The 13,008-nt window shown below is 34.7% G+C and overlaps 1 protein-coding gene across 2 annotated transcripts; it reads right to left on the bottom strand.

Moving 5' to 3' along the window:
- Positions 1-3,766: 3,766 nt before the first annotated feature.
- On the bottom strand, positions 3,767-7,702 carry rsph3 (radial spoke head 3). 2 transcript variants are annotated; one of them, XM_052586864.1, is made up of 10 exons: positions 7,462-7,702; positions 7,325-7,342; positions 6,878-6,965; positions 6,565-6,706; positions 5,949-6,094; positions 5,666-5,869; positions 4,539-4,701; positions 4,336-4,422; positions 4,019-4,101; positions 3,767-3,831 (listed from the first exon to the last, which is right to left on the bottom strand). In XM_052586864.1, the coding sequence occupies exons 1-9, from the start codon at positions 7,572-7,574 to the stop codon at positions 4,046-4,048; spliced, it is 1,017 nt and encodes a 338-aa protein (XP_052442824.1). In that variant the 5' UTR covers positions 7,575-7,702; the 3' UTR covers positions 3,767-3,831; positions 4,019-4,045. The 2 variants fall into 2 exon arrangements, with proteins under 2 accessions (XP_052442824.1, XP_052442825.1); XM_052586865.1 differs by lacking the exon at positions 7,325-7,342.
- Positions 7,703-13,008: the final 5,306 nt, after the last annotated feature.

Below are 13,008 nucleotides of genomic sequence, written 5' to 3'. Positions count from 1 at the left end.
ACACGCCGCGCGCGACGCGACGCCCACAGTAACGCGCCCTGCTCAAGTGGCTTCAAAGCCTTTCACTTCATGCAAGCTGAATGACATTAGTTGACTTGAAAAATCAATGCAAAGACAGAAAAATGCACAGCATGTTCAACAGACGTGCAAAACTCAGAAATATTATAAATTGTTTAATAAAACAGTATGGCACTGTTCAAGTACAATAGTGCACTAGTGGCTGGTTATAGCCTAGGTCTCTCATTTTTGTCAAACTGTCAATCAATGATTTCCCTGCATAGCCTACTCTTTATACCACAAGTTTAATGACAAAGCATTGAGTAATACTGACATGCCTGCTTTAAAGAAACTCCTGATTTGAAGCACATTTGGCATTAATCCATTTGACAAGTGAACCAACACATCACACAGCATATATACATATACAGGCCTTAATGTTTTCTCTCCTGCCAGGAACTTATAGTGCTGTTTGAGAGCAATTTGAAAATCTAAACATCAGCGTAAAAATAAATAATGATGTTATTACATCAGATTAAATTATTCTGTTCTAACATTAATAGATAAACACACACACACATTTATATCGCAATTTTGCTGGGAATACAAGTCAGTTACTTGGAAGTGCTCTGGGTTTTCCCTTACCCAACCTGAGCATTTTGAGCACAAATTAAAAAATATAAGCAGTAGGCATTATTTAGATGGATGATCAACTTTCATATAGTACAAAGAAAGAGGGAATAATCCACCATTCTTAAAATATAGGGTTACCAAGCCTGCTGGAGTAAGGGGGCGAATCATGGGGCCACAGACCCCCAGACGAAAGAGCACACACCACATGTGCACTGATATACAAATCATTAACCAACAGCTTTAAAAAGGGTGTAGTGAATAATGCAAATAGCATTACACTCTCAACCCGATACTCATGCAGTGCAGTAAATCTCACACCTCATGCAGTGAAAACAGGGAAACCCGGGCGACCCCAGAGGAAAGCACTCCATGCAGGCTGGTTCCTGCCACACAGAGAATTGAATTGACAAACCTAAACAGTTGGCAAAAACTAGACTAAGCTAGCAAAAACAATTAAACATAACCAGAAAAATTTACAGTAATACAAAAATCATCAGAACCATAAATATAAACAAAGTTTAAATAAAAAATGGCAAAAATGAATCATAAACAAAACAGCAGGTCCTAAACATCAGAGTTCCACATGCAAAGAGCTCCACGCATAAAGATCTGTCAAGTAAAGAAAACGAAACGTAAACACAAAATACAAATACCTTTAACTTGATAACTATAAAATGCAAATAAAATACAAAACATCATCACATAACACACTTGCCACAAAGCAAATGCAATAACATTATAAAAACTGAAAATACACATTCCACTTCAATGTGACAAAAATAATCCACCGCACACATACTTCAGCCATAATCATAATATAGTGAAGCGCACCTATACGGTAGAGTGGGACAGAACCACTGCATAACACACCTCACTGCTATGAAAATGACCATTTAGATAACCCTGATTAAACACATCTGATCCAGCTAATCTAATCATTTAGGTTTATTTAAAAACTACATGATATGTGTGTTGGAACAGGGTTGGAACTAAACTCTGCAGAACCTCATAAAGAGTATACATCATTCGGAATTGCAAAGTGTCTACCTTTATTTGTGTGCACTTACAAATCATGGTGCTTTTGTAAAATAAAGAAAACAACCATGGTAGTTTTCTGCAGTCTGGTTTTTGAACAGGAACGCTTCACAAAATCTAAATTTAATGTTTATATTAAATTAATGTAAAAATTACACCTACACCCCGCTAAAAAAGTCTTATTAATGCATTTTCTAACTCTAACTGATCGATTTCATGAGACATTCATTGGTATTACATTTTGTTCAGTTTTTTTCAATATGCATTCAAATATGTATTCATGTTTATTTTGTGCTGCAAATATGCTATTCAACTATTGATATTGAGGATCCAATGGCGTTACGAAGTTTTACTGACAAGCTCTTTTTAATGCTTATCATTGGTTAAATATTTGTAAAAGCCTCTGATTTAAAATAATAATAACGAATTATAACAGAAATATGAAGTTTAGATCATTTTTCACAACACACCTGACAGGGCTAGGGTATGGCAACTGCCACAATAATACTTTAATAAGTAGAAATACACAAAAAAGCTACTCAATTACAGTAACACGAATAAATGTAATTCGTCACATTCCACCTCTGTTTATTAGTCTTTACCTACAACTCACTTAATCTGAGAGAGAATTAGAATTTTGAAAAAAAAAAAAAAAAAAAAAAAAAAATATATATATATATATATATATATATATATCCAATTTAAGTAACAATACAAACAATAGTTGATATATATATATATATATATATATATATATATATATATATATATATATATATATATATATATATATATATGTATGTATATATATATATATATATATATATATATATATATATATATATATATATATATGTAAAACATTATAAGAACATCAGATTTCTTTCAAAAACAGTATCCTACATAATGCTCCTTTGATTGCACCAAATAATTTCATCATTTCAAAAATTGTCAGATTTTCCATAGTCTTATCAAACTTGAACTCAATCAACACTCGATTTTACTAAAGTAAAAAAAAAAAAAAAAAAAAAAATGTCAACAACACTTTGACAGGACTTCTTCTCAATTCTGTTTTTCCAACTGATATACATTGCAAATTTAGCTTCACCCAAAATGAAATTCATTAACTCAGAAGTGAACCTCATGTCACGCCTGTCCTTAAAACCCAAAATAAATGTCTCTGCAGAAAATAACTCATCAAAACAATTGGAAAGCCCATTTAAGAGAGAGAGAGAATAGAGTGCTATTGTCTTTATAGTTCCATTCAAAAGAAATTGAAAATTGAATCTTTTATTGTTTAGTCAGAGCTTTTGCCCATACAAGGTCTCTAAGCACATCCATCTTTTATGTCGTGTTTATTTTGTAATGAAACCTCATATGTTTGAACGATCTGGGTTATTCAAACACTTACGTCGGTCGAGGTCTGAGTACACTGTGATGTGACTCAGAGGTCTTTCCTTAATGATGTATTTACATCAACACGCCTCTTTTTATTTGTGTTGCCAGAGCTGCACCGACGGAAGTGAAACTCCGCTGCACCTAGTGGGCGTGGTCAAAGGTGGGAGTTGACCAATCGAGAAGCAGCACTAAAATAGAGCCGTATATATAGGCGAGGTGAATGAAAGAGACGTCAAACAGATTACCTCGATGTTTAGTCAACGATCCAGACGAGACGGTCATTCCACTGACAATGGTGTTTATAAAGTTATTAAGTCGTAAAATATTAACAGCATCTCTTTAAAGTTAAACAGTGCAGCATTACGGTCAAAGTTTGGAATACAGCTCCTCTGTGCTTCAGCAGATGAGGACATTTAATCAGAATTAATATTCTCATAATAGGCTACTCCTCAAAATTCTGTAATGCCACGTCTACAAAATTTAAATAGACTCTAAATGTTTCAAGTTTTCCATACAGTACAGCTGCATTACAGCAATGATGTGGCCAAGATTAAACAGGAGTTTGAGTGAAGGTCAGTGGGGTTTGTTTTGACTCCGCAGCGCCTCCTACAGTGATGCTCTTGAAGTGCAGATCAAAACACAACGGGAAGATTCTTCCAAATTTTATTCAAATAATATATGAATAAAACAATAAAAAGAAAATCATTCAGAATTTTTATTAAGAATTCATGAAAATATTTCCAGATTTTACTTGTTTCCCGGTATGACCTGAAAAGAAAACAGGTTAACTCTTCACCTCAACTATTAATAAAACTGATATAACAGATTGAACAGTAACATCTATATTGGTTATCTGATATTTAAATGGAAATCTTTCAATATAACAATGTGCTCTATTATATTTTTTTTTTACAAATTAAAGTGTTAAAGTTATTAAATGTTTGATCCTGTTTACCTCTAATGGGAAACTGCATGAAGGAGTTCATTCTTTCATCTGAAAGGCCTCAAGTCTTTGGTTAGTGACGTCTTGAATGAGCACTAGACAACAACAGATTTGACTGATTAATCCCATGTTATGTATTAAACAGCAGAAAAATATATTTATATAGATGGATGGATGGATGGATGGATGGATGGATAGATAGATAGATAGATAGATAGATAGATAGATAGATAGATAGATAGATAGATAGATAGATAGATAGATAGATAGATAGATAGATAGATAGATAGATAGATAGATATCTGAGAAAACAATTGGACTGAACTCACTGTCAAGCACTGTTCTTGCTACATATCTCTGTTCTAAAGTACTGGTGACTTCTTCCATCAGCCAAGGGAGGAATCCGGTCTCTATATCTGGAGCAGAGATGATAAAAGTTCATTCACTTGACAGTAGACTGATCATTCATGCATTCATTAAAGACCTTTTCAAATGTATGAATACAGAGATTAATGGACATGCTGACACTTGCCTCTCTGCACAGGGTCATAGAAGTAGCCACAATCCTTTAGATTGGAATAGACTGAGGGCAACAAGTCAGACAAATACTGCTGAGCAAATGCTCTCGCAGCGATTTTATCTGCTGTCTCCTTCTCTTCTTCCAGCACGGCCTTCTGCTGCTTTATCCGGTTCTCCTGCATTAAAGAAAGCAATATAAAAAATATATTGAAGCACAAGAAGCATTAAAACTCAGAAAATATACATTAAATCTCTTAGATCTCTGCTCAGACATAAGATCATGAAAAAAAGGTAATTAAAGTATTTCAGGCAGAAAATCCGAACGTCCAGCTATCAATCATCAACCTCAAATATGGCTTATCAACTTTTTGAGTATGAACTGAGACAATGGATTTTTTTTTTTTTTTTTTTTTTTTAAAGATATTTGTCTCACCAATGGACCGATTAAAAAAAAGTTAAAAGGTTATTAAGATGGTGAAGATTACAAATGAGTTTTTATGAATCTGAAAAATAAAAAATAAATATAAAAATAAAACCATAATAATTTACGTAAAGAAGACATTCCCAGAAGTCTTTGCATTACACATGAAATAAAATAAATAAATATTTGTGGTTTCTTCTAGTTGTTATTGGTAACATTAGGGTGTGTTGTGTAATGTTAATGTTTATTTCATCATTTTGAATGCGTGTTTTGATCCTGTGCACTGTCTATATGTGAGTACTAGCCATGACTTTTTGATTTATTGTTTATATTGCCATGGTGGTTATCAGTATATATTATGGTAAATAATTATAAATAAATATGTAAATAAACACATTTTGGTAGTCCAAACCAGTTGCACAGATATTTAGTTACAAGTTAGTTAATTGTATAACACAAGAGTAACCTTAAAACCCTAAAACAAAACAAAAATCAATTTCAGACCACAACACACCTACTGTATCAATAAACTTTGTACCAGTTCGACCTCCAACCCCTAAATTGTGCTTTTATTTTCAGAAAACAAAATGGTTTTGTGGCCTGCTGCCATAGTCTTTACCTTTGACTTAATTAAAGCCGCAGCGTCACCTGAAAACCTTGCAGATTTTTTTTTTTTCTTCTGAGCATCATGTCACGGTATTGTGTCTAGTGATTCTCACCTTCTCCACACGGAGGCGCCGTTCCCTCTCCTCCAGCCTCTGCACCTCCACCAGCTCAGCATCACGGATCTCCCTGAACACCTGCTGCTGATTCCTCAGGCTGGCCAGCTCCTCCTCCTCCAGCACTTCCAGCAATGCCTGCTCGATTGTCTTTCCCACCAACACCTGCAGCACGGGCTGGACCTCCACGTCGAAATCAAACAGCTACAGACAAGACACATGCAAGTCTTACCACTGGGAAATGATTTAGAGATTCAGCCAATTGAGAGCATCCATACTGCACCTCTCCTTCCTCTATCTGTGTGGCTGCATCTCGTCCAGTTTTGGCCGGGATGAAGAGGGGAGTGGCCGGTTTGTCCAGGAACATGTCTGTTTGGCATTCCACACTGACGTCCTCTATGTGATCGCTCAGCTCTTCCAGATACATCTCTAAAATACACATCAGTGTGTGATTTCAACATTTGATTTCTGAATTTATCACAGATGTGGAAACATGCATGTCCAATCTGAGATTTACACTTATGAGCATGGTTTGGTTCGGTCGTGTTGTTATAGAAGGTCGCTTATAAAAAAACATTATACAATGAAAGCAGGCCGAGGTTCTTTTGGGGAGCTTTTGCCACTTTTTACTAACACACATATGTTTAACATTTGGCTCTGACATGTGCTGCAGTTATATGACTTAATATCACAGAGGAGTATAACTGATGTAGTTTATGTCGTTAAATGACAATATCTCAAGCTTGTGTCAAGCACAGATGTTATTAACCATTTGGCATTTAACCAAAAATTCATTCACTTCAGGACGATGGAAATGAAATGCCATGATTTCTGGGTTTTGGCCCACAAAAGTCTGTAATCTGTGCAGCACTCTACTTTATTGTGCTAAATCATTATACCTGTCTGCACATCTATGTTCATTCTGCCTTCTAGGGGTTCTGGTGTTTTCGGGCCAAACTGCTCCTTCAGTCGTTTTCTGGATAAAGCTCTTTTTCTGGCCTCCTGCTGTTTCAGGAACTCAACTGGATCGGGCTGAGATGTCTGTTAAACATATTTATATTCATTTATATTCTATTCATGCATCAGCTGCGCTCTCATCACAGTACAGTGTTATGTATGGTGTGTAATATTAATGAGCTTTTGGCTGTCAGACTACACAAGCACAACTCGATCTGCTTAGAAAGAGAGTTTTCTATCTGGACTGATACTCACAATGGGTAGGATGGGTTGAGCGTATGTATTTCCTCTGACAACACGTCGGTCATACATGATGTTTCCATAACTGCTCTGTTCTTCATTGCTGCATACAGTGACGTGGAATTGTATAATAAACAGATTCAAATGAGCAGCATGATGCATATTTTATATTTATTAAATAAGAAATTATTTTATTTATTTATTCATTCATAAAACGATGTGCAAGCAAACCATCATGCACTTTGATAATATTAACATGAAGTCCCCCAACCCTGATAAATTTGGTATTACATTATAAGAACAAGATAATAAAACAGCAATGTAATCTTAGTTTTTTGTAATTATAACAATTATTGCTACTGCAGTAAAACAGCGTTTCAGATTACGTTGTGTAAAAAGACAGCTGAGAAAATACATAAATTAAATAAATAAATAAAAACAAACCAGAGATCTTATGTTTACCTGATGTGCACGGGACCGCTACAACAAAAAAATAAAAACATTGTTTTGTTTTTTTCTAAGGACGTCATAGCCATAAATCTTAAATATATATCAGTGTATGATGATGTTTGACGTGTTGTGAGGTGTGTGTGACTCACAGCAGCGGAGCGCTTTGTCTGTATTTGGGGCGGTTGGGAACCGCACGCGGACGACTGGAGAACGTATAAACTCCGCTTTGCGTCTCGTGTTGCGTCTGTAAACTAGATGCCATCTTTCCTTTTAACTGTGATATCAAAAGCGTTACTGAAGGCTAAAATCATGAACTTCTGGCTGTTGAGAGCTGGACTCGTTTCCCCATCTGTAACTGTCGCAGTTGTTGTTACTGTTACCGTGGCGACTGTATCCAATAACTGTGGTCAGCTTTGTTTACTTCCGGTTTGGTTAGGCAGTTTTTAGGGCATCGTATAAGTGGGCAGCATTAGTCTTCTGCGTGTGTGTCATACACGTTAAATAGGTCATGTTTTCAGTTGTAATACCACATTTTGGTTACACTCTATTTGAAGGTGTCCTTATTAGGCCTGTGTAATTATAAGCTATCTAATCAAATCTAACAGTGGTTTACTGAACAAATGACTATTGAACAAATCTAGCCCTTTTACATAACTATAACGTTACAATTAGCCCAAACCTAAATTTAATTACTACCAATGATTTTAACTATTATAATAATCAACACTCTAATTAAAACTTGTAAGCAAACATGTACATTTTAAATGAACTAAATTATACATTTTCTAATATTTGTTGAAATATAGTAATTTACAGAGTCATAACGTGTTTCATAAAATATTTATTTATAAATGTAGCCTACATCAATTAGACACCACTAACAGGTAAATATAATAAAACATAATAAATATATAAATATAACAAAGCATAGTCTGATATTATAATATTTAGCAAAATGCTCTTCTCTAGACTTCATTTGTCTATCAAATAATGAGCCGTAGACACTGATGACTGGCCTGGGGTAAATTAAATGCTATGTGACATTTTGTTTATACAAGCTGTTTTAAGACGTCTTTCCGCAGTTGAAACACTAATTGAGTGATTACGTGAGGGGTAAGATGTTCATTCATGTAAAAACTAGTACTAAAGAAGAAGGGATAATCGTGGTCACACACACACACACACACACACACACACACACACACACACACACACACACACACACACCCACACACATATATATATATATATATATATATATATATATATATATATATATATATATATATACACATAACAATAAACCCCAAGAGAGCCTCACCCTGGCCAGATCTTCTGAAATTTGACATCTCTATAGTGATTAAACATGACATATTGGGTGAATCTAATGGATAGTTTTTGTCTCATTGATCTATTATTTGTTAAAGAGCAAATCATTTAGGCAAAATTGCATCATGTATATGTAACAATGCTGTATAACAGAGCACTGCCTTTGTACTTTTGACTGAATTGACTAGCAACATTTATGATGGCTGTTGTTGTTTATTAAATATTATTATTCAATAAATAATATTTTATATAAATAGTAGTATTTAGTATTAGGAAACAGTGTGCGTGTTTGTTCGTGATGGTGATTTTAGTTACAAATGTTCCGCCTTTAGACGGCAACAAGAGCTGCTTTTACAAGTCAGCAGTAAAGACTTTTAAATATATATTTTTTTCTTTCAAAAACGTGTAGGCAGCCAACAGATGCACCAAGCAGCAATGTCTTTAGGAACAACGCTCACCAAAGGGATCATCAGATGAAAAAAAATAAAATAAATCACTTTTACATGTTGTTTTAAGAACTGAAATGTGTGTTGGCAGTGTCTGTACACAACAACCCTATAATGATAAAAATAAATTTGTGAAAATCTTGATAAATCCAAACCCCTTTCTCATTTCAAGCCGATCTCAGATTCTTGGCAGAATGATGTAGTTCTGCACAGGCCCCTCCCACTATTGTTGATTGACAGCGGCGCCAGTCTTTGGTTTTATCACAGCTCCACCTTGAGTGAGCTGTCATCCGTCCGCCTTTGTTTCGAAGCTGAGTAGACAAGAATGTCTGTCTCCTAAGTAATTGAGGTGTTTTGTTTGTTGAATGTAATAATGAATATAGCAGTCGTCATTTACTCCTGACATCTGAGCCGAAGACGAAAATTATTACATTTGTTTGCACAGTGATTCAGTGGTTTAAATTCATTTAAAATTTTGTCATAACATAAAAAACATTCAACTAATATGCAAGGTACATAAATATGCATATGATTAAATAAATCACACCTGAACTGAATCTTGTATTAAACTCCTCAGTGAAGAATCCCAAAGCAGTTGTGTGCAAGTTTGGTGCCATAATTGTTTGTGTGTGTTTGAGTGAGAGAGAGAGAGAGAGAGAGAGAGAGTGTACCTGGTATTCCCTATATTATCAAATGTCCCCTCAAGGATAGTTATACCAGTACATTTGGACCTTGTGAAGATTTAAGGGTTGGAGTAAGGGTGATAGAAGGGATAGAAAATGCAGTACAGTATAAAAATCAAGTCTGTGGAATGTTCCACATAAATATGCATTTAAATAAAAAAACTAATTATAAATGCTTGTTAAAGTCTTAAGTGTAATAAATCTTTAGTGTAAAACATCTTAACAATCAGTAGGGGGAGACAGGTAAACCGACGCATGTTTCTGCCTGTTGTGATCAAAACTAAACAGAGGAGCTGCACACAAGCTGAAATGACACACGTCACACATACCGTTTTTAGAATCTAGCAAACATCATCAGAAATGTAGCCAGCCGATGCACTACTGAGAAAATGTGCACTAAATAGACAAAAACTATTGTATTTTGATGTTGTGCTCAAAAGCCTTCAGTTTGTTCCCTCTGCTATCTTTAGATAAAGAGCTTGCACTGTGATTTCTGGGGCACTTTCACTTGTGTGCCTTGGGTGTCTGTAATACATTCAGAGCATTTATTTTTAAAACCTTAAAATATATTGTCATGGGTATTTTAACTCACACGGTATAGCAGTATTCTTACACTCCCTAAATCAAATAAGAAAGTTTATTTTTGAAATAAGAAGTTGAAATCTGTGACGCAAGGAAGTGGTTTGGGGTTTTCAGTCTGAAAACAAAACAAATCAAAAAAAAAAAAAACAAGAGACCGATGTCAACAGAAATCATTCAGACAGTGCAAATGTCCTCCAGTGCTGTGCTCTTATTATAAACAACACTGTGGACATGGTCCAACATGCCAAACGTTTGTCTCGCAGAGCACATTTACTCTCTCAAGCATTATCCTGAAACATACATTTTCAAATATATATAATTTAATTATTTTGATTAAAAGAAGAAGGTCTGATTGCAATGCAGTGCTGTTGTGTGCTTTTCTGTTAATAGTCAAATGCTCTCTAATGTTTCATTTTGTAGCACTTTTAACATTATCAAATTATATTTAAGCCAACATCTATAGTGAGCATAAGAGACTCTGGGGGGAACCAAGACTTACAGCAGATGCCCAGAGATGCCCAGAACAACTCAATGGAAAAATGATTTCTAAGGGTACATTTAATTACACGACACCGTTTTCACTTAAAAATGGAAAGCTTTGTAAGCATTTTGCCTATTCATTAAGAGGATGAAGGCGTTGAGGGACCTGAAAATAGTTTCGTCTCTGTGTAAAATATAAAACACCCCCACAAATTTATGAAAACCGTGTAAATCATACGTGTGTGCAAAGTGACATCGCCAATTATTGGCCTGGCATGCATAATACAACATTTCATTTTTGTCAATTTTATGGATCTGAGAAAAAGGGGGTCAAAAGATAAACAACTTTCCGATTTTTGATCAATATGTAAACTTCCAAATAGTCAGAAATAGTACTATCAGGAGATTGAAAAACACTTTTATATTATACACTGTGCAATATATTTTGTGTCTTGCAAAATATCATTTATGTCGATAACGTTATTTTTATTTACATATTTTCTGTCACACTATTTTCTGTCATACATGATTTGTTCACCCAAAATTGTATGAAATTGGTTCATAGTGTGCAAAATTATCAATTATAGAATATGGTGCTGTAGCAACAGGTCCATAAATAATTATAATATTGTCAATGTTTAGTGAACTATTTCTTTAAGGAACTCTCTTTGCTATATTGAGAGGAACTGAGCCATCAAGGCTAACCTCAACTTGATTACTTCAGCAGATCTCACAGTATTGGGGTTCCTGTTGGTTGCACGCTAAAACATTATTACATATATTTCTATATTTTTGCTGTCACTCTCATAACAATGACTGGTCCTCCCTTCATTACAAACATTTCTTATTTAATATTGAATATGCATACTTGTCCTGTTTTATCACATTACATAATTCCTTGCATGTGCGATCTGTTGCGTTTGAACTTGTGTGCAACCCTGTCATTCATTTTATTTTTAGAGCATCCTTTTTCAGTCATCGTAATTACTTTTAACGTCTGCCTTTTCAGACTATGTCATTGGTTTTGTGTGCTTTGTTTGAGAAATTCGGTATCATTGTCCCCTATTTAGACCTGTTAGTAATCCAATACTTGTGTCACTGAATAGTCACTAATTGGTTGTTAATTTAACTTTAAAGCATTAAAACATTCATTGCATAAAGCGCCCATTTATCACTGTATAATGGACACAGCAAAGGCAACAGAGGGAGACTGTATTATGTAACTAGCATTCACAGATTCATTATATAACATTCATCAGTGGTTTTGTCTCGGTTAATGAATGTTTACTGGATTGCACTGCCATGTTTATGGTCAATTTTGGAGAAATCCTTAAACTGCTTCGCATTTTTACTTTACAAATATGTCACAAAATGTTTACTTCACTTGCTGATTCTGATTCATGAATTAAAAAAAGGAATAATAACTGCATACAATTTTGGAACAGCATGCAGGTGAGTAAATAAAGTTTAATTTTAAGGTGAAGTTGTCCTTTAATGGCTGCATATATGTGAACGTTTCAGACATCTAGAGCATTAGTACATTCGGTGCTTTGATAAGGATCTTGAGAAAATGTACCCATTACCCATTTACAGACTAATGTTAATGTGTGCACACTGCGCTAAAGAAACCATGCTCACTAACATTTGACACACTGCAGTCTATTTCTGAGTAAGGCTGAAAGAGGAGGAAATAGGGCACATATCTATAGACAAGTGAGACGACAGACCAAATTCAGAGAAAAACCAAATCAGTCCACATGATCGCTGACTTCCTCTCTAATGCAGAACATGTTGTTCTCAATGGCATTTTGTTCTGCGTGTTATGCAACCCGTTGCCATGCATGGGGGACGGTACTGTTCAAAATGCCATATCTATGAAAGTACTCATAACCTCTTTTAACTTGGTGTCCCATAGGAACAAGGAATATTTTAAATAAAAAAAATTCTGTCATCTTTAACTCAATCTCATGTGATTCTAACCACAAAGAGTATGCCTTTCTTCTTGTAGAAAGCTTTAGAATTTTATCCACGCTACATACATAAATTATCACAAGAATTAACAATAAAGTAAGTATCATAAACTTTAAGCTATTTTCCAATTTTATGAGAATATCAGTCTGTTCGTCACACAAAGAAGACTTGAATATATTAAGCAAAGGTCAGATGGACTACTTTT

The sequence above is a fragment of the Carassius gibelio genome, chromosome B20, assembly GCF_023724105.1.
Source record: "Carassius gibelio isolate Cgi1373 ecotype wild population from Czech Republic chromosome B20, carGib1.2-hapl.c, whole genome shotgun sequence".
Classification (NCBI taxonomy): Eukaryota; Metazoa; Chordata; class Actinopteri; order Cypriniformes; family Cyprinidae; genus Carassius; species Carassius gibelio.
The sequence above is the reverse complement of the archived record's forward strand: the minus strand, read 5'-3'. Positions and strand labels throughout refer to the sequence as shown.